General features: G+C 44.2%; 1 protein-coding gene across 1 annotated transcript in view; it reads left to right on the top strand.

Moving 5' to 3' along the window:
- The window catches only part of PLCH2 (phospholipase C eta 2), a 1,343,524-nt gene that overhangs the window by 150,260 nt on the left and 1,170,937 nt on the right, over positions 1 to 22,327 (top strand). Inside the window, exon 2 of the mRNA XM_069240985.1 lies at positions 13,911 to 14,494. Within this exon, the coding sequence (XP_069097086.1) occupies positions 14,344 to 14,494 (151 nt within the window). The 5' untranslated portion in view covers positions 13,911 to 14,343. The remainder of the gene's footprint in view (positions 1 to 13,910; positions 14,495 to 22,327) is intronic.

Raw genomic sequence — 22,327 nt, 5'->3', positions numbered from 1 at the left:
GCATTGGGGCTAAGCAGCCAGCGCAGTGGGAAAGGACAGGAATGTGCCTTATGCAATAGATACGGTGCATTCCTTCCCTTTTCCTGTGATGCAAGGCAGCGCAGCAAGATAACTTGCTGCACTGCCCTGTGCCGCAAACCTATAAATATGCCCCTTACGCCCAGATTTACAAGAAAATGACGAATCCCAACGGCGCTCCAAATTTGGCAGCGCTGTGTTACGTCCTTTTCAAAATGCAGGGATGGGTGTATTTTATAGAATACGGCATACCCCTATGTTGCCCCATGCGCCTGTTCTAAATTTGCTGCTGAGTGCCAACGCAGCCACCCTTGCTCCATGGTGCAAGGATGGCTGCGCTGCAGGTGAGATTGTTATTGTGCAGTAAGGGACACCTTCATGCACAAAAACAATCTTCAATGGCCTTTTGCCTTTTCTATGTGTGCTGCAGAATGCAGCACACATATAAAGAGCAAAAAATGAGGAGAAATTAAAGCATTTCTCTTCGTTGCGCCATGCTAACGCCACCCCTGGGGTGGTGTTTGATTTTTTGCGCTGCCTCAGGTTTACGTGCAAAGTGATGCATGTGAAGGGACAATATTTACAAGGTGGTTTTGTAAATACGACACAGTGCATAGCGCCATCAAGCGTCACTAAAAGTGACTCTCCAGTGGTGATAGGGCCTTGTAAATCTGGCCCTTAGTGCGGAGGCAGGTCGGGCAGCTTGTGCACTAAATGGTAAGGGCCTGCACATGTACGGCATAGGGTTTCCCAATTCTTTCCTTGCTGACCAATCACAAAAGTTGTGCCTGTGCTTAATCTATAAAAGAGGGAGGACCCAAAGTTTTTCTTAGGAGTCTGCCACTTTTATAGCCTCATTCTAGTGTTGATGAATACCAGGGCTGCCTAATGTTGATTCCACTTCAAGCCTTTCATCAGCCACTCTAGACAATGACCTAGAAAGGGTCCAATCGAGTTGGATAGCAAAAGAATTGGGGCCTCACTTAGAAGCCCAGTGGCGCAGAGCGGCGCAGCAAGTGTCTTGCTGTGCCGCCTTGTGCCACCGGGAAAGGGCAGAAATGTGCCGTATGTACAAGTTATGACACTTTTCTGTCCTCTCCCCCTGCGCTGGTACAAAAATTGCTACTTGGCACCAGCGCATGCACCCTTGCACCATAGTGCAAGGATGCCTGTGTTGTGGGGATTATTATTTTGTGCAGGAAGGTGCACAAACATACACAAAATCAATCAAGAGAAGTGTTTTTCTCTTTCTATGTGTGCTGCACAATGCAGCACACATAGAAAGAGGGAAAAACAGGGAGAAATAAAGATATTTCTCCCCATTGCGTCACTTCTACGCCACCTCTGAGGTGGCATAGGAATCTGATGCATTCCCAGACTTGTGAATCTGGAAATGCGTCAGATTCCTTAGCGTTCCATGGGTCTTGCGTGGGAACAACAACACCCATGGAATGCCCCTTTCATACAGTTTTATGCGTGAAAGGGGACATATTTACAAGGTCACAAAAAGCCATACAAGGTGGCTTTGCATGGCCTTGAAAAGATGGGCTGTCACACTGCACCACCGAAGTAGTGTGCTGATAGGGCCTCGTAAATGAGGCCCAGAGTATGGGAGCAGTGCCCCGTTAGTGCCTCTGAGTAACAATACCGTAAAACAAGCTGCAATATTGACTGCTGGGATTGGTAGCGGAAAAAACATAAGTGCTTGTGACATTTAATAGGCGCACCTGCGTGGTGCATTCGTCTGCAAAATTTTGTGGGCGACCACGGCAAAGGCTTTTGTTTATTTTAATTTTTTTAATGTAACCACTGTGCCCTACATCGAGGATGCTGTACAACGTGATTAAGAACTATTGGTAACGCTAATCGGTCGCAAAGGCAAGACCTACTGACATTGCCAATGCTTGTTTTCATCCCTGCTTTCTCCCCTTGTCTCCATTTTCCGTTTCCTCACGCCTTCTCTGCCTTTCTATACTTTACTCTGGGCCAAAGTCTGATGAGGAGAAATAAGTCTTGGTCCCAAAAAAAAGGTGTTGGGGCCCATCTTCTGTAACCACGGGCGCGAATTAAACACTATATTGAGGTCGAGAGCGCAAGCGCTCTGACGTGTTGTGGTCTATCTAAAGGCTTTTAACCACTCCCATCGCTATCACTTGTTCATGCGTTTGCTTTTCAAAAATCCTTTGTTATAATTACCACCTTAGCCATCGACCCTGTTGCCTCGATAATTGCCTGTTTGCCGATACGTTTGTGAGCGAACTTCTTTTTCCTTTTGTGTCTCTCCTTTGCGCTCACGCTCATGGCGGCCCTGGCGCTTTGAATTGGCTCGCTTAAGTCAACTATTTTACACTTGATTTTCAATTTATGTGGCAAGAAAAGTCCAGTTAGGGATTTGCAACGCTAATAGCTCTAACTCGAGCAAATGAGACCCATTGCACTGCAAATGCTTGTTTACACTTGCTCCAGACTCGTCCACGGGAATTTTCAAGAAGAGCTCGGCGCCTCCCAAAGTAGCTGGAGCTGGGGCCGAGTCAGACACAGATCAAGTACACAACATCCCTTCCAGTTTTTCCGATGCGGTACCCTCAGGGGTGCCAGGTGAGGACAGCTCTCATCCCCCTCTCCACGGAAACCCCCAGAAATCTGCATTGCGGTGATGAAAGAGCACTCACAGCTGCCATCAAAAAGCCCACAGTTTATGAACTCACCCTCTCACTTTTAAGTGGCGAGGAGGATAAAACAGCAACCTTTCATTCCGTGTGCTGGAGGTTGACAAAACAAACTGTGGCAGAGTGTTTGATCCGCGGGTGATCACCAGAGCCAGTGTCTGCTAAAGAAAGACTTCCAGCCAGAGATGGGTGTTCGCAGCGGGTGACGCTGCTGCCTGCCTTGTAATTAGCACCAGAGACCTTGTAGTTACGCAGCCCGCGGAGACAGCCTGACCCCACTCCAGGGTCACCCAGGTCAGACTGAGTTAGTATGGTAGCCTAGTGGGTTATGTCCAGGCAGTAGCGAACTCTGTAATCTGAAGGTTAGCACTTTGAAGCGCCTGGATACCCTTGCGTGTGATTATCAGCGCTGTATAAATCCTGTTTGATTGATTGAATCTAAACTGGAGCGAATAAACTTTTCAGCTTTCTCTGGGCGGGTATTGATTAACAGTTGAGGACAGCGATAATAAAATAGATACTTAAGGAACAACTAATTCGTGTGTCCTCTGTATAAACGACCAGTATATTGAAGAATGGCACTGCTGCTTCACCCCAGGTGATTGCTGGGCCACTTGTGTCATGACCACATGTGACATCCTTAGGCAGGCGTGGCCTGAACAATTGCTGCATGATGCACGCTATACTTCCTTTCGGACACCTCTAGACGCGCTGCACGCCTACCAACATTTTAAAACTAGCTGCTATATGTCCAGGCCACATGTGAGATCATCACATTTCACTCAACTATACCCACATAGGCCACGTACCTCTGCAACCGAATTACTCAGGGCAGATATAGCGCCACGATGCTTCTCTAGTCCCCGTTCTCCACTGTACAAGTGTCAGATAGCGGAACACCAAAATCAGACAGGGTTCCCACATAACATACCTGGTGCAAACTACACGCTCATAAAGGGTATTCAGTTTTATATCGACAGACTTCCTCAAATGAATGCGGTCAACCAGGGCCGGCTTCAGGGCGGTGCCAGCGGTGGGGCCCCACCGGGTGCTCACCTGGGTTTTTGGGGGGGGAGGGGTGCTGACCTAAAGGGGGCGCTGTGTTTAGCATTAACACAGAAACTTGCGATTTAAAAGCACCTCCCGAAAAGTTTCTTGTGGGTCCAACCTTCAGGAAGCAATTAAAATGTGAAGATACCGCTTGTGATTAATGTTTCTGCTAGGCAGAGAGATGGGAGTTTTGTCAAGTGGCAGCTTTGACTTGCTGCCATAAAGTAGGATAGAGGGTTAAATTGCCTGTTGCAAAGAACAAAACTATATTTTATGTGGATAGTTTAGCGGATTAGTAAAGCCAGCCTTTAAAACAAATTAATATATGTGAAAGGGAGGCTATGGAGAGATGAGGGGCACATTTGCCGGTTGTTAGTGTGGGAATCTGAGGAGGTGGTCAGTGGGTGGGGGGGCACCAAAGAAGTCTGTCGCAGAGGGGTCCACCTCTGCTAAAGCCGGCCCTGCTTCCAACATAGTGGCCTGAAGTCAAGAAAGAATATCAATGCCACTAGAATTATGCTTTCTGTGGCTGAGGCATTTATACATAAATTAAGGATTTGGCACATTTGCCACACAACCCCTCATTTGATGCATAATCTGCTGTTTTTTAAACAAAACGTGTTTCTAGCTCCAACAGATCAAAAGTTACTAATACAAATGTGGCCAGATGTGTTGCAGAGCAGTGTAAGGTCATTTGCAAAGGTCGACCTTTCTGTTTCTTATTGCTCTATGTGGGTGTCGAACTGGTACTAATGAGGCGAAACCTCTGCCTAGAGAGTTAACGTGTAAAAATGACAAAATAATGAGGTCATATTTTCAAAAATGTAAACATCCTGCTGCATAATTTGTGTTCTCTCGCGGCATAATTTAGTCAATACTGCCGCATAATCAGGAGCTCCCCTGCTGCATAATCAAATGGATCTGGTTGTACTAGAGCGCTTAAAAGCCCACTGCATTGAACTGTGCGTGTCCAATTCCAGATAGACATTTGTAAAGTACTAAAAGTTAGACTGCAGCTTACTTAACCTGGTCTCTCGTAAGCCCTAGAACAAGCATCACATCACAAGGTGACCTCAAGTGCATTGCTAGTTTTCTCTTTGCAGTCACATACTTTCGGCTCTTGATTTTAAGCATGCTTCCTCCCCACCTTCTTACTCAGAATTAATCCTGGCACCACATGTACCCCTTTGCCAGAGCGACATTAAAGCCACTGTAGGCAGTTGCCTTATGGCATAGCCGGTAATGTCCAGAAAGAATGCAAAATTTAATGAAATTGCTCGGAATATTATTGTGTTGTGAGAGGAAAGGGAGCATGCAAAATGTAAAATATAATTTTACCTGGAACTCCAAATATCATTTCTCCAGATCTGCGTGAAACATGAGATCAAGGGTGCCGTCATAATGCTGGTGATAAGCACTAATTGTGACAATAGAAATTCTCTGCCCAAAATTCATGTACAGTTTGAAACACCCAAGCCATCTGCCATGTCTTGTCATTAGAATGTCTTGAACCATCTTGGAAACTGAGTTTTTTTGTATTTTAGGGATTACTTGGGTCAGATATGTTCTTTATTCAGGTCATTGTTGATTTCCTCAAAACTGATAGATATGTTGGGTGTCCTAGTGTTCGATCATTTCTTTCTCAGTTTCTGCCTCCAACCTTTCCTTCTATTGGACATGTCTACCATTATAGACTTGGCCACTGAGCTATAGATACTAGTGATTTACTTTCATGCTCTACGCAAGATTGTTATTTCATCTCTAGATGGCTCCGTTTATGGTTCCTAGCTGGAGGATGAAAGGAGGGAGGCAGGCGTGGCTTCTCGGCTTTTGGTACCCATGTCTCCCTGCAGCGCACAGGGCTTTGCTTTATGGGCACAGCTGAAGAACAGGCAAACATAATTCAAAACCTTGCAAAGGTCGCAACATTTTCGTTTCCGGGCACGCGCCTATGCTCACTTCCTGCGATGTTGGCTTCCCTTGACTTTAGTTTCTGACTAACACTTTGGTATCTGTTTACAGAAACTTTCACTCCAGTGCATGTGACCCACCCACTGCCTGCACTGGGCAAAGTTCACTGCCATCCCAAAAGGTACCATTGCCGCATTCAGGGACTTTCATAGTGAACGATGCCCAAATGACATCACATTCAGCGGACTTTGTATCCCTGTGTCTAGCTCTGCTGAGGGACAAAGGACTAGAGTCTGTACTTCATGCCACCCAGCACAGCAGTGATGGGCTCTGAAGGGCACTGTGAGGAAAGCTGACAATGGGCTGCACGGAGATGGTCTGGGGTGAACTCAATAAACCACCTAGCGGATGTGATAGTCCAGTGTGTGGTGCGCCTGCTGCAGAGATCCGTGTCTGACCTGAACATCAGTTCAAGGTGCCCCAGCGGGGAAATGTCTTCCATTGCTGTGAGTACTGTGGTGCCCTCAACGAGGCAGCCACATAGGCAAGTGTGTTCTACACATGCTGCAAACACCTGACTGTAGCATAGTCATCTCAGGCTCCAAGCTCAGTGACTGACCCTTCCACACATAAATGGCTATGTTATGTCACTGGCTCTCCTATAGCGCCTTCGACCATTGCTAAGACACCGTAGCGCTTAGTCATCAGAGCGTCCTTTGGTGTGGTACTGGGAGACAGGAAACTATTGTTTGATAGTGCACGTTTGCTGGCGGAGAAACCTTTAACCTTGGCGGTTACACATATTAGTGAACGTCGGGACACGACTGGGTTCGTGGTCGGCTTCTCATCAAGTCTAGAAAATCACGTTTATCAGTGGACAGTAAATATAGCATCCATCAGCAATAGACAGAGGAGTGTAGGCTCCTGTCTGCCCTTGCAGGACAATGGCTCCTGCCAGTGGCGTAAAGAAACTTTAACGTCCCCGAACCCCCTCCTCCCCCCCCACCTCCGGCCTTGTAAAACACAGGGGCTCCCCCCACCGCTCTCCGGACCGAGGCAGGCGCTCTCAGGCCAGGGGCCCGCCGCCCGTCCACAGTGCCGGTGTGGGGAGGGGGCGTTTTTAAGGAGGGCTAAAGCTCGGGGCCCACCAGCACAGCGGGGGTTGAAGGGGCTATTGATACGCCACTGACTCCTAGAGAGACAGCCGCCCACATCAGAAGAGCACACGAGGGGCGGCGATGGTGAAGTTTGCCAAAGTGCCCAGGGCGCAGCCAGGCCAAAGAGTGATCGGAACAGGAGCTGAGCGGTAGCTGTGTCTGACGGCGGATATTTTCAGTGCATTATCTCATGCGCCCTCCTTCAGAGAGAGCACAGGAGACTGATACCGCCTAGGCCTCGGAGAAAGATATCACAGGACGCTGATACTGCCCGTTCATGAGCGACACAAGCACAGGATGCTGATACTGCGCGTTCATGAGCGACACTTAGCACAGGATGCTGATACTGCCTGTTCGTTAGATACAGGTAACACGGGAGGCTGCTACTGCCTGTTCATGAGAGACAGGTAATACGGGAGGCTGATACTGCCTGCTCATGAGTGACATATACCACAGGACACTGATATTGTTCACGAGAGACTGGAAATACAGGACACTGATACTGCCCGTTCATGAGCGACACATAGCACCGGATGCTGATACTGCCTGTTCATGAGAGACAGGTAACACGGGAGGCTGATACTGCCTGTTCATGAAAGACAGGTAACACAGGAGGCTGATACTGCCTGTTCATAAGAGACATATAGCACGGGACGCTGCTATTGTTCACGAGAGACTGGTAATACAGGGCAGTGATACTGCCTGTTCATGACAGGCACGGCAGGCTAACATCGCCTGGGCCCCGGAGAAAGATATCATAGCAGGTGGACACGGCCTGTTTTTGAGCGACAGGCAACACAGGAGACTCATACCTCCTGTGCTTCGGAGAAATATATCACAGTACGCTGATACTGCCTGCTCATGAGAAACAGATAACAGGCAACGCTGATACCGCCTGGGCCTCGGGGACGGATATCAAAGGTTGATACTGCCTGTTAATGAGAGCTTGTAACACAGGAGGTTGATACTGCCTGTTCATGAGAGATTGGTAATACAGGACAGTGATGCTGCCTGTTCACGACAGACAGACAGCACAAGAGCGGATACTGCCAGTTCCATGAGCGACAGCACGGGACGCTGATACTGCCTGTCCATGAAAGACAGATAGCACAGTGCAATGTTGCTTTCTGCCCATGAGAGGCAGATAGCATAGGTCTCAGATACTGCCTGCTCATGAGAGACGGATAGCGCAGGAGCAGATATTGTCTGTCCATGGGAGACGGATAGCGCAGGAGCAGATATTGTCTGTCCATGGGAGACAAATAACACAGGACGGGGATACTGCCTGCTCATAAAAGACAGATAGCACAGGATGCTGATACTGCCTGTTCATGAGAGACAAGTAACACAGGATGATGATGTTGCCTGTTCATGAGAGGCAGGTAGCACAAGACGATTATATTGTTCATGAGAGACTAGTAATACAGGACAGTGATACTGCCTGTTCATGATACTGCCAATTCATGAGCGACAGACATTACAGGAGGATGGTATTGTTAATGAAAGACTGGTAATACAGGACAGTGATACTGCCTGTTCATGATACGGCATATTCATGCGAGACAGATAGCACAGGAGCAGATACTGTCTGCCCTTGAGAGACAGATAGCACAGAAGGCTGATACTGCCTGTTCATAAGAGACAGGTTACAGAGGAGGATGTTGCTGCCTGTTCACGAGAGACAGATAGCACATGAGGCAGATACTGCTTGTTCATGAGAGACAGGTAACACAGGAGGCTGATACTGCCTGTTCATGAGAGACAGGTTACAGAGGAAGATGTTGCTGCCTGTTCACGTGAGACAGATAGCACAGGAGGCAGATACTGCCTGTTCATGAGTATCCCCTGTGCTTGGCCATTGGGCACAGTGGCATGTAGGGGGGCCCAAATTAGGACCCCCTATGCCACTTTAAAAAAAATAAAACATAATACTTACCTCAACTTACCTGTACTTACCTGGGATGGGTGTCCTCCTGGGGTGGGCGAGGGTGGTAGGGGGTGTCCCTGGGGGCAGGGAAGGGCACCTCTGGACTGCTTCCATGGTCTGGGACCATGGAAGTGAGCCCACAGGTCCCTTAACGCCTGCCCTCACCCAGGCGTTAAAAAACGGCACACATCAGGCTGTGCGCCGTTTTTTAAGGCCCGCCCCCTCCTGTGTGTCAAAATGACACAGGAGTATAAATAAGGCGCACAGGCCTTAAAGTCATTTTTTGGATGGAAACGCCTACCTTGCATGTCATTAATGCAAGGCGGTTTCCCGCATCCAAAAAATGACGCACACAGAGGTTTTTTGACGTCTGCGGGGTCGGTGTCATAGTTTAAATATGGGGCAAGGTTTGCGCCAAATGTGCGTCAAAATTATTGACGCACATTTGGCGCAGAGTATAAATATGCCCCTAATACTGACTGTTCAAGTGACACTGATACTGACTGTTCATTTAGACATTATACTGACTGTTCTGACAGACAGACAGCACAGGAAGCTGATATTGTCTGGACCTCAGAGACAGATACCACACAACATTGACACATTGTTCACGAGAGACAGATAGCAGAGTAGGCTGATATTGGCTGTCCATGAGAGGCAGATAGCATGGGATGCTGATACTATCTGCTCATGAGAGGCAAATAAGACAGGAGCCTGATGTTGCCTGTTCATGAGATATTCAATCCAGATGGGACTAAAAGAGGTTACGGTCCAGAACACGCTCTCCCAAACCTTATAATTAAACGCAAAAGTGTGCAGTTCTGAGGAGGGGCTCCAGGTTACTTTATTACCTATTTCCTAGCTGCTCATAAGAAGCATTACCTTGTTGAAGCACAGCTCCTCCCCTTCTAACCTTTAACCTAGGCCCCAAGAATTAAATTTAGTGAACAGGAGACTTGTAGTTAATTATAGCTATTGCTATCTTCACCGATCTACCCGCACATCACTGCACACCATTATTTTCTTTCCTTCACTTATTTTGGAGGAAATTGAGTTTGCTCAACTGCAACTTCGAAGGCCACATGTAAGAAAAATTTCCAGCAAAGAGCCCACTCCAGGGGCGGCATGGCAATGCCGTCCCGACAAGGAGCACACCCCGATGATGAAGCTAGGCACCTTCTGGTGGGTGAGGGCTTGTGCCTCACAAACTTTACCCATTCCTGATGGACAGAGTAGGCTGGGGCAGACTTTTAGGGGTACATTCACTCAGATGTTTCAAAAGCAATGCATGTTTATCTATTCTTTTCTACTGTGCGTTTATTGGGTGCTGTTTTAGGTTTCTAGATTCCTGGCCAGAAAAAAATTCATAAAGTTTTATGATATTTATTTGCTGCCATTTCTATTTCCATTGAACAATATGTATTTCATCTTATTGTTTTTTGTCCAGTATTAGTTTTTGTTCTGGTAAAACAAATTTGAAACTAGCATTTTTACATAATATGATAAACAACATGCACTCACGCTTGCTTGTCTGTAGTGTTTTGGCCCTCTTTATTCAGTAGCCTCATAGAATAAAACGAGCACACAGGTTCCAAGAATGATTTTTAACCATATATATTATGGAAAACACTATAAAAATTCATTTGTCTTAAACATTTTAGCTGTACTTTATATTATAGTTTATCATGCACATGTTTTAAAGATTTTTGTGGGACTCAACAGGGTCTAATCAAACTCCTCTTATATCCACTAAGTGAAGAATGCTTTTTTCTCAGGGGAGATGGGCTCTGAATTATCCGCATCAAGTAGTAAAGTGAGTGGGTGTAAAAATGGAGGGATCAGGAATCATGTGGTGGCATCTGATTTTTTCCACTCTTCCTGCTGCAAATTTGCTCACCTAATGGTTTGTTAACGGTGAAAAATCTGCCATTTAGATAATGTAAGAATTATTGTAAATCTGTAAGTGTGGCCTCTGGAAGCATGCAGCAGGGGAGGGCCAAATTTATGAAATATGGTTTACTAAACTATGTTAGATGTATATATCTAAACTATGTTTCATGAAAAGGCAAATTATGTGGTGTGATGTGACTCATTTTGTGATAGTATTACTTTATTTCTTGTCATTTTTACAGTTGTTAACACAGTCAGGGCCAATGGTTCACCTGAGTAGTACCTGTTTAACACCCAACTATAGTAAGAAGCAACAAAAACAAAAAGGTGACAAGTCAATCTATGCAAAGGGCCTTCCACTGTCTGGCAACACATGTTTCTGCTTTTATACTATCTTTTGAACCATTTGAGTTAGAAGCAAAATATTTTTCATTAAAATCTGCAGATAAGGCAGCAGATGATGGATTATGTGGCAAATGCAGAAAATCCATAGATATGTGAAATACCCTGAGGCCGCATAATTCCACTGGCCTTGTCTGTGAGAAATCCTTAATGCGACTTGAGAAAATATAATTTGCAGTTTTGTCCTTTAGAAAACTAAAAAAGAAGAAACGTAAGGATGAATAAAATATATTGAAGGTTTCTGAAGGATATGGGATCTAATGTATGACTGTAACTAGACCAAAAGGTTTATATACTCTATTTAGAACTCCACTTCAATTTTTCTGGAATTCTATTTTCTATTTTCAGTCTTGCTTTTATTTCTCCTACAGGAGCCTGATGCTTACAGTGTCCATCCATCAACCCCAACTAGCCCTCAACTCATATTAACGAGTACTATAACCACTCTTTTCTGGAATACCGTTCACTCACACTGTACTATTCTTTGTAGGCAGTGTTGTTTCCTGCTAATTCATTAAAGATTTACAGCTTCGAACCACTATCCATCTTCTGCCCTCAGATACCTCAAGATTGGGGACTATCCCCTTAAAGCGGCACATTGCCCTAATCTACGCTAAGTGGACGTGGTTTGAAACTGAGGAACCACGCTGTCACTGATTTATGTCAACAGCTAAACAAAGTCACCTTCCCATCAGAGTCCCAGTCCAAGTCTAAAGTGGGTTTTCTTAATTCAGTCATGTGCACCCTCCAGTCTTCCTCAGATTCCTGCGGCTAACTCATGGTGTTACTCCAGACTCACCAGTTTGCAAATAATGTAACCAGTATCTTAAGGATGAGGGCCCGGATTTACTGATATTCAGGCATCGCTGTGTGAAAATCTGCAGGCTTAATTTGAGTTGTCAGAACATTGTGCAGTGTCAGATTTACTAAGAGTTGTGCACTGATGATGTCACTGTCTGAGATGATGCAAAAAAGTCTGTTTATTCGGAAGCTACGTATTGTGCAAGTGCCAGGGCACGCTAGCACTGCATTTAGCATGAGATCTGTACCCCAAGACCAAACAAAGTGGCTACCTCAGAAGGGTAATCCCCTTAAAATGTATGTTTACTGAAATTGCAGGCTAGTCTTGGGGATGTCACACAATGTCTCGCTTGTCAGTTGTTTGCACCTTTTTAGGGTCGAGCCTGCGTTGCATGCGCTCGCGCATGCGTATCGCAGCGAGACGCTTTAGTTATTAGAAAAGGGCTTGGAGCCCTGTCGACGTCACGTCAGTGTGTTTGATTGGTTCGTGGGCTTGCCTAGTAAAATCTGCTTGCTTTCATTAGTGGAAGGCATGCACACGTCATGCCTTTTCCGGTGGTTAGCCCTTCTTGAGCGCAGCGACCAAGTACAGAAAACATGCGAGGCTCGCTGTTTTCTGTCGGATCGTGGACTACTTTTTCTATATTTTCTTAGCGCGATTTCGCTTGGCAGAAGTCGAGCGCTTTACACAGTTAATTTCACTTTTTTCGGGTTACGTACATAAAAGCACTTTTGCCGATAGATGAAAAGTCGGGTTAGGAGTTTACAACGCAATCAGCTCTAACATGAGCAAAAGCGAGACCCGTTGCATTGCAAATGCTTGTTTCTTTTGATTTTAGGATTTTACACAAAAGATCATGCTGGTGTGATAGGTCGGGCTTCGTTTCAAATCCAGGGGGTTTTGCGATTTTGCTTTCCCGTTACTGCTTCCTTTCCATACTTTGACATGGGGCTGGAGCTCCTCAATATTAAGCCTTTTTGTGTGCTGTGCCTACATCAACTTTTAATTCTAAAGCACCGAGGCACCAGAAAGTTGATGCTCAAGTTTACGTTGGGAAACGCAATTAGTGCTGCGCCAATGTATGTGCAAAGTGAAAGTAGATTTTTATAAATAGAGTAAGTTTGCCTCCAAAAAAGATTTCCAAGTCCTTCACTTTATAAATGTTGGCTATTTAAAAAACACATTTCACCATGAATGGCAATGCATGAGAACAAAAGAAAAAAATGAGAAACATGCAATAGAAGGCTCATTTATGAGATTCACTTATTTAATTACCTTAGACTCACACCTGCCATGAATACGATTATTAACATTATCTATCTATAAATCTATCTATCTATCTATCTATCTATCTATCTATCTATCTATCTATCTATCTATCTATCTATCTATCTATCTATCTATCTATCTATCTATTTTATGTAGAGAAATTCAAACTGTGTTCCTGTTTTTTAGGGTCAAGCGCAAAGCGCTCTGTCCCTGGCATAATCTCTCTTTGGGCTTTTAACCACACCCATCAGTTTGGTTGGTTCGTGGGCTTGCCTTTTAAAATTCGCTTGAGTTCACTAGTGAAAGGTATGCATACATCATGCCTTTTTCGGTGTTTAGCTCTCCTCGAGTGCACCGGCCAACTACTGAAAACATAAAAAGTGCAGTCTCGCTGGGCAGTAATCGATCACTTTGCATGACGTCGACTCGGTTACATGAATAATTGCACTTTTGCGGTTACATGAATAATTGCACTTTTGCCTGTTACATAGATAATTGCACTTTTGCCGATACGTTTCACTGCAAGTAAACTTCTGTTTCCTTTTGTGTGTCTGCTTCACGCTCATGGCAGCCGTCAGCTCGCTAATGTGAAACTGTTTTACTTTTCAGTTTATGTGGCAAGAAAAGTCCTGTTAGGAGTTTAAAACGCTAATAGCTCTAACTCGAGCAAACGTGAGACCCATTGCATTGCAAATGCTTTTTAATACATTAGGAATGGTGGACACCATCACAATGAGCACTTTTTAGATTAGGGGGACTCAAAGGCTTTTTTTTAAACTAAAATGTAACTTGTATTTTATCTCTCCTTCTCTTAGATGTTTGCTGTGACCCCGATCCTCAGCGAGAACCTGCAGTCTTCTTCGGTCTGTCTTCTTTCCTGACTCATTTTTTTGGTGACTTACTTGAGCATACAGCACTCAACACAATACAGAATTGTATCATCATCTCTCCAGAAGCAGACTTTGAGTAACTTTTGTTGCACTGTTTCCATCTGCAAAATGTGCAGGTGAAATCTCCACTTTTGTAAGTCTTGCCCCTTAATTTGTGGAATTAAGCCTGAAATTCGAATGGAAAGGTCCACTTGCCATTGATGAAACCAGGAACTAGAGCGACATGTGGGGCTAGAGAATGGATTACATCGTGAATATATTTTGACTTCATCAACCTCATTAGCAATCACCCAAACCAGGATTTGTGCTTGTTTTATTTACTTACTGGATTCTGCCCCCCCAAACACTGGAATACAAAATGGAAGTTCAGCACAAAGGGTCATTGTGCGATCTCACTGGGATGCATTCAGTTCCCGAAACCCCTCCATGCCAGAAGAAGCTCTTAGAATTACCTGCTATTGCCAGGTGCAATTGCCAACACTTCCTTTCCACAAATGCCGTCACTGTTGGTAAGTGAAACATGCATGCTGTTCTTTTTTCTATTTGACACTCATATATGTTTTGAATTTGTTCTGGAAGAGTTTGCTTTTGGATCTGCATCATAATATCTAGTGCTAAAGCACTCAAGTCAAGTACTCAATCTCTTTCATCCTGTCTCAAATTCCCATCCTCTTCCTAGCTTCCACTGGCTACACATTTCAAAGCGCTTCATGTTCATGGCAATTTTTAGCTGTCATCGGGCATGCTCCAAAATATCTAAAAAAAAAAAAACTTTCCTTATCATCCTCCTTGTTCTCTTAGTTCCTCTTCTCTGCCCTAGTTGGCCATTCCCAGAGTCCACTGTGCCAGATGTGTTGTTTTCCTACCTAGGTTCAAAACTCTAGAACTATTCCTCCATCCCCTGCTCTCAATACAACTTTATTCTGTTCTTTAAAAATCTAAACACTTTAGTGTTCTCTGAATAAATCCCCTTTGTTGCTTTTGGTTGAAAATGTTACCCTGATGAGGTTTAGGCACAAGGACAACCTTTGGATCAATCATGCTTTATACCAATTGTAATGAATAAATAAACTCATCCAGTTGAAATCAGCTTCAGTTAATAAAATTTACCCTAAAAAATCCTAAAATGTTTTTTAATAGTTGAAAGCATATAGCATTGTCTTAAAAAACAGAATTTCTAAAAGTATAAAAAGTGCTTTTTAGTAATATAGCTCATAGCAGCTCCGTTACCCCGACAATGTACCCTCTTACTAAACTTACCACAGCTACTGAACAGAAGTAAAACTTCTGATTACTCCTGTAGTTCATAACTCGCCCCCCTATTCAATCAATGTCACTCCCTTTGGTAAACCTCCAATCTCCTTTCAACAGGAGCTGTCTTCATAGCCCCACACCCAGTCCCTACTGGTCATCCACTACCTGTCAACAGGCGAACTGTCTTTTTACTCCTTCTTTTCTACCACAGTTTTAAAGGTTTTACACATTGGTCACTCGGATTATCTAAATAAAATCTTTCAAATATTAGCTCTTGTTTAGTTTACAAATTTTTCATGTATAAGGAGTATTTTCATTTATTAAATCATGAAAACCTTCACAAGAAATCATTCATCTCACCATACTCTTACAGAACGAAAACAATAGTTACATCATTGCTAATTGTTTTATCAGCAATGCTATATGTTGTGTTATATTGATTTGTATAGCACACTAGTCACTTGAGCGGGTATATGGATGCTTTTGCAGGTGGGTAGGTGTGTGGTCCCCAAAGTGCTTACACGAAGAGCCCTGGCTTCAGCTTCTTGCGGAAAGCAAGAAGTGAGGAGGAGGCTTTGATGTGCCTAGGAGTTTTTTTCTATGCCTTGGGTGCTATGTAGGAGAATGAGCGATCTCCAGTTTTGCTTTTGTGGATGCGAGGAAAGTGAGTGAGAGTGAGGTAGAGCGCAGGTATCTGGTGGGTTAGTGAAAGTAATAAAATATAAAAATTCAGTCACATTCCTTTAGTAATTAGAATCATCTAAGATTCTCAAAAACCCTGGAACACTCTTTACATAGTCTCTGTTCCCTTGGTTCATTAAACTTGTAAGCACCAACTATCAATAAGGAAGATTTTACAAAACCCAATATCTGCCTGCGTACTGTATTTGATACTGGGCACATCAGTTCCACTATACTTTCAGGTGGAATTACTATCTTAAATGTATATATCCCTGATAGAAAAGTGAGCCTGTGCAAAATATAACTAAAACATTACTTGATTTTTCAGTTAAGTCCTTGTAAAAAAACTTTTTGACTTGTAATATGAACTCAGTATTTAAGCTCAATGTTTTTGCTCATCACTGCTCTAGTATATTTAAAGTTAGTTGCTGGATTCAGGCTGGGAACTGTGGAGTGGGAAATCTGAGCTGCAATCCTCCATGCATTTGAGAAGGTATGTGTACTCAGGTTTTGATGGAAGAACACAGACCTGTGATAGACTGACTGCCAGGGAAATCAGTAGTTACTTGGATACTGTTACGACTGTCTGGATGGGAAAGCTAAGGGGGCGGAGACTGCCACCCTCCAGGTAAGCTTTGCAAGTCACTTATTCTTTCCTCCAGCGTCCTTGCATAGACTCTTGCCTGTTGAGAATTCTTTACATGTGTTGTAATCCTTCTTATCCAGTGAGGTTTTACTGCACTAGAGCAACTTTGAGATAAGCCTAGCTTAGGACGGTTTAATGCATGTACAACACGATTATTATAAAAGCCTGTACTAAGTACCTTGCTCTCTTACTTGAGAGAGTTTTGTTCAAGATTTATTTGTAAATCCTTTACATGTCAAATTTTCTGCCCGGCTAATCGATTACTTCATGCTGTTTGCAAGTATAAATCGTGTACCATACCCTGAAGGGTCTTGGGAAATGTTAAACTCCGGATAAGTCTCCGCCGTCAAATCCACCTACTCTGAAAATGTAAAAAAGAGAATAGGACAGACAGGAAGAGGGCAAAGGAAGGAGCTGCCAAAGGAGCTCCGGGATTGAGGACAGAGTCCATCTGTGGTCATAAGTGTTGTTGTGGCAGCCACGCGTTGACTGGAGCTGTGGTGAATGAAAGACAGGGCTTATGGGTACCAGTTCAAGGCAACTGTACTGACAAGACACGCCTGGCTTCTCCCAAACATATTGTAGTCAAGAAGCGGTTCATTTACATTGTATGAGTAGTTTGATGTCCATCATATCAGCCTACTATCATGTTTCATCTGAAACACTGCCTATGATTAAACCGTCATGGAAAATCGATTATTATTTTTACCTTCACATTATCTACCTAACGTAAAGCATGCAATATAGTGGGGGCATGGCTACAATTGAATTATTTTTTTTTAAATCCAGCAAGAAGAGAAAAGGAAGGAAATACCATAGGCTTTTGTCTTACTGTGTTAAATCCAGTGCTTAATTTGAGACAGTGTTGTCGGTGGGACCCAGCGGCGCTCATTTTTAGGGACCGGCACTTATTTCTCCACATCACGCATCTGTCTGGAGCCTGGATGAGGAGATTAATACCATTGATCGAGCATTTGAGAACTGGATTGAGCCATCATTAGATGTGCTCATTCCAAGAAGGCTGCAGAAGTCCTCCCGGTCCAGCACTAGCATTACATGGTTCATGCCAGAAATTACGGAGCTAAAAAAAGAATGCAAGAGAGAGGAAAGGAAATGGATGGCACACTATGAATTAAAAAGGAAGGTAATTTACAAAAATGCATTGAAGAAATATCAGCATACTATCAGAAAAGCCAGAGTAGCGGACTTTTCCAAAAGGATTTCTCTGTTCTCACATACTTCTAAAGAAATCTGGATGATAGTGAACTCCTTCCTGAAAACGAAAGTTATGGGAACTGGCCCTCCCTACTCTAAGAAATGCTGTTATGAGCTGGCCAAGTAAGGTCAGGCTGTTCTATGACTCGCTGACTGTGGATTTAAACCCAGCTTTCATTGTAAATTAGAGTTTACCTGGACAAAAAAACCCTTCTTGAGTTGTCGTCCCTCCCTCCACTATGCTGTAACACTGTCTGGCGACAGCAAATACTATTAAATCTGACTCCCAGGGACACCATAATACCTGTGTTAACCAGCATGTGTAACCTGTTGCTGGAAAGTGGACAAGTTCCCAACTGTTGGAAACACACGATAATCAGCCCTCTGCTGAAAAAAACCTTCCCTAGATCCCACCAAGTCTGACAATTACAGGCCAATATCTTTTCTTCCAGGCCTCAGTAAGATCTTAGCCAAGCAGGCCAATAGACATCTGACTGATTTTTTGGAGGTCCATAACATGTTGCCACAAACGGAGAGTGGCTTCAGACCTGGTTACAGTACTGAGATGGCCCTTTGAGTGGACACAGAATATCTTAAGAAACTCATGGATCAAGGAGGGTCAGATGCACTCATTTTTCCTGATTTGTGTGCAGTGTTCCCCACTGTGTCCCACATCATCCTCCGATGTAGGATGTAGGCGCTTGAGACTACAAGAAAATGTCTTCAGTGGTTGACCTCCTTCCGTGAAAACAGGTGCTTTTAGGTTAGGGAAGGTTTCTATCTGTTGGAGGTGCATTAATTTAAGTGTGGCATGCCTTAGGCCTCATCCCTGAGCCCCACGCTTTTTAAGCTCCTAGCTGACTTCATTTGTTGATTTGGTTTCATCATGGTGTCGTATGCGGGTGACACCCAGATTGTCATCTCCCTGGGTAAAAAATATGAGTCAAACTGTGGTGAACCTATCCACTTGTCTAGAACAAGTTACTAAATGGATGGCCACAAGTTGCCTCACATTAAATGGTGACAAGACATAGATTATGGTGGTTGGGAACAACTTATCTCTCCCGGACTGTCTTATTTGGCCACCATTCATGGGTGATTGCCTGCCCCCACACTGGAACTTAGGAGCCTGGAAGTTCTTTTTGATAAAGATCTCCACATGGTCTCCCTGGCAGGGACATGTTTTGGCCTGCTAAGAGCATTGAGGAAGACAGTCAAATGGCTCCCAGCGGAAACACAAAGAATACTAATACAGGGCCTCATTCTCTCACGACATGGCAATTCGCTTTACCAAGGCAGCCCTGCCTATGTTATAAATTCGATGCAGATTATTTAAAATGCTGCAGCAAGTGTTGTGTTGAGCCCTCCAAAACTACGGTCTACACGACCGCGCTGACTAGCCTTCTTTGGGTACCAGTTAGGATAAGAATAGAATTCAAAGTTCTGTGCTTTGCACACAAGGTAAAATATGCTCAGGGCCCACATATTCTAAGCCAGTGATACACCCACTTACGGCCCGGGGGCCGCATGCAGCCCTTTTGACCTTTACATGCGGCCCCCAGGGCAGCAGTAGGACTAGGCTGCTGTTTACTCTACTTAACAGGCAATACTTTATTTAAACACTATTGAATATAAAGAAAGGAAGAAAGGAATTTGTTCAGAACCGCTTAACTGCAGAAACACTTTCATTTTTAATAAACCTTGCAAATGTCTGCAACTATGATAAGGGTTCTTAAAAAATCAAAAAGTGTATTTCATTTACACGCAGGGCCACTTCATTTTACTACATCAGATTATATCAGGGCATGGGGAAGTATTTTCTTTTAAGAACAATAGATTTCAAACATAAATTCAGAAACATTCATTCTTACCCCCTCCTTAATTACAATGCCGATAGTGAATTAAGAGGCAAGTCCGTTATCTGCACTCTTTGATTGGCCTGATTTGCTATTATACATGAACAACTTCCTAGTTTATTAAATCAAACACAGGAGAAGGGTTCACACAGCGCACATACTGAAGTCATGCATTGTTAAGTCCTCCTACATACAATAATGAAGAAAATGAAGGGAACGTGAAATAAAACAATTGCCTAGGATCACAAAATTTGGTAAAGTGGGGAAGCTGGGATTAATGCCACTTTTTCTGGTTTCACATTGAGCAATTCAGCCACAAGATCTATATGCTTTGCTGCCCCTACACCCACCATAATGCCACAACCCCTCCCCATCCAGAGCCCCCTCCTACCTTTGATCGCTACGCTGCTAGCATCAGTGCGGCCCTCGGTCACACCACAGACCAATCTTTGTGGGCCCTGGGAAAATGTTTGTGAGTACCCATGTTCTAAGCCATCTAACTGTCCCCTATAATAGCATGCGAGACGTGAGATCAAATTACCACTCCCTCCTGGCCATCCCAAGAATCAAAAGGGCCAGAAGTAGGGGGCGGTTCTTTGCTTATTTGGCATCCAGGCTCTGGAACTTTCTCCCCTCTCACTTAAGGGCAGACGATAATCTGCCCAGCTTCGGAAAGCAACTAAAGACTCATCTGTTCACTTAATCAGTGCACTTCCTCTCCCTTACTGTTTTTGTCAGCTCTGGGAAGCCCGTGTCTGGGTAGCCATGCGTTTTATAAGATTTGGTAACATAACATAACATGGGAACAGCACACAAGGTGGAATGGTGGAGGAAGGCATCTTGAATAAATTTACAAAGGGAGAAAGCAAGAACCTGCAATATTGAGATAAAAGGATTACAGGGGAATGAAGGAGGTTCACGGCTATGCAGCTCTGTTATTTTGGGCACCGGCATGTGCTCTTTTACAAATTAAGCACTGGTTAGACCCTTCCATTACCTTCAGTAGCTCAGCGGGGCCCCAATCGCAATTGTATTTTGATAAAGACACCGTTTTTATTGACAGCTATCTTGTACCCGATGCCTGGTTAACAACACAGCATCCATGACAAATGGCCTAATTAACCACAGCATCTCTGCTGAGCTCCGTGACTCATTTTCTCGCTTTTTTTAATTAGGCCAGTTAGACTCCAGGTAATTAATGTGTTTAAAAGTTAACCGTGGTGGCAGATTTAATTACAGGGATCGTGTTCCCGCGTATCCATCGCGATGTTGTGGAATCCGAGGAAAGGTGCAGTAGAAATAGAAAAGTATGTTTCCTGGAGGCAGGGCTCTCTGCCTCTGCTCGGTACCTGTTACAGGGAGTTTTTCGACCAAACTGGTGAACCACTGATTCACTCATGTGTAACTGGTGATATCATGAGGGGCTGCAAATGGCGGCTGTATATTAGATCTGCCAAGGGTTAGGTATCTGATACTCAACTGGTCCTTATTTGTTTTGTCTAATTAATACATTTGACAGCGATGTATACATTTTAAAGCAGAAATATTTCAGAACCTGGTACCACTGATGATGCAGATATGCGGGCTAATACCTGGGCCATACAAGGGTCTGCTCTTATGTGTGTATATATAACTAACTCTTCCCAGGTTACAATACATTTGGTTTGACTGAGTCTCTCATACTGCTGAATGGACATGAAATGAATACCAGTATGGTACCATGTATCAGTTTACCCTCTTTGAGATTTAACTGACTCTGTATTTTTTAAAGGGAACACTAGCCAAAAATATATTTGTATGTCTAAAATTGCCATATACTCTCTTGATGATGCTCTGAATATTTGTCCGTTCATATTGTCTTGCTTTATTGTTTGTGCTATGTTTATAAAATAATGAGGAAGAGGGATTTCTAATTCATGGAAACCCTTTAGACGTGTTATTCTGAGAGTCTGCTGGATCACTATTGAATGCTGTGATTCTCTTCCACTGATCAAAATGAATAGGAGCTAAGTTATTGAGGACAGACTGGTGTAAAATCCATCTCTTTTACCCATTTCGCCATTTGCAACAATGCCATAAATTGCATTTCGTCTCGCGATATAGTTGATCTCAAGCTATGATTGTTCTTTTTTTTCTGTGGCAGCCCTTTCAGCACAAGCAGTCACATTAATTCATACCAAATATTTTGGAGAGAAAAAAATCCGGGACTAGCGGTGCTGAATTGAATTTGGTAGATGGGGAGCGCTGCCCTTTAGTACTAGGGGGCCGCCGTGGCCCAAACCTTGCGCACTAGCCGTGCGTCGGACTGGCTGTAGGTACTTCTGCCCTCACAACTCACGAGATGTGGGGGCGGAAGTAATACCTTGCGGGCATGCGGGGGCCGCGTCACTTCCGGGACCGGCTGCCGCACATTGGAGGGGGGATATTTAAGCACCCCCCCCAAAAAAAAGGCTCTGCCTTTTGTTACGTCAGTCGGAGCACCCGGGATCAGCTTTATCCCACCCACCCACTCCCTTGTTTTTTGAGGTTGAAGAGGAAGTACTAAAGTCACTATAACCAACAGAGGGGTCCCCAAGGCCAGGGCCCCTGGATAACACCAGAGGTAGGAGCCTGAAGTCCTGAACCAACCTGCGGATGTACACACCAGCTTCGGGAGTAGGGAGCCCGATCGCTGGGGTGGCCATGGGGCT

The sequence above is a fragment of the Pleurodeles waltl genome, chromosome 6 (genome assembly GCF_031143425.1).
Source record: "Pleurodeles waltl isolate 20211129_DDA chromosome 6, aPleWal1.hap1.20221129, whole genome shotgun sequence".
Classification (NCBI taxonomy): Eukaryota; Metazoa; Chordata; class Amphibia; order Caudata; family Salamandridae; genus Pleurodeles; species Pleurodeles waltl.
The sequence above is the reverse complement of the archived record's forward strand: the minus strand, read 5'-3'. Positions and strand labels throughout refer to the sequence as shown.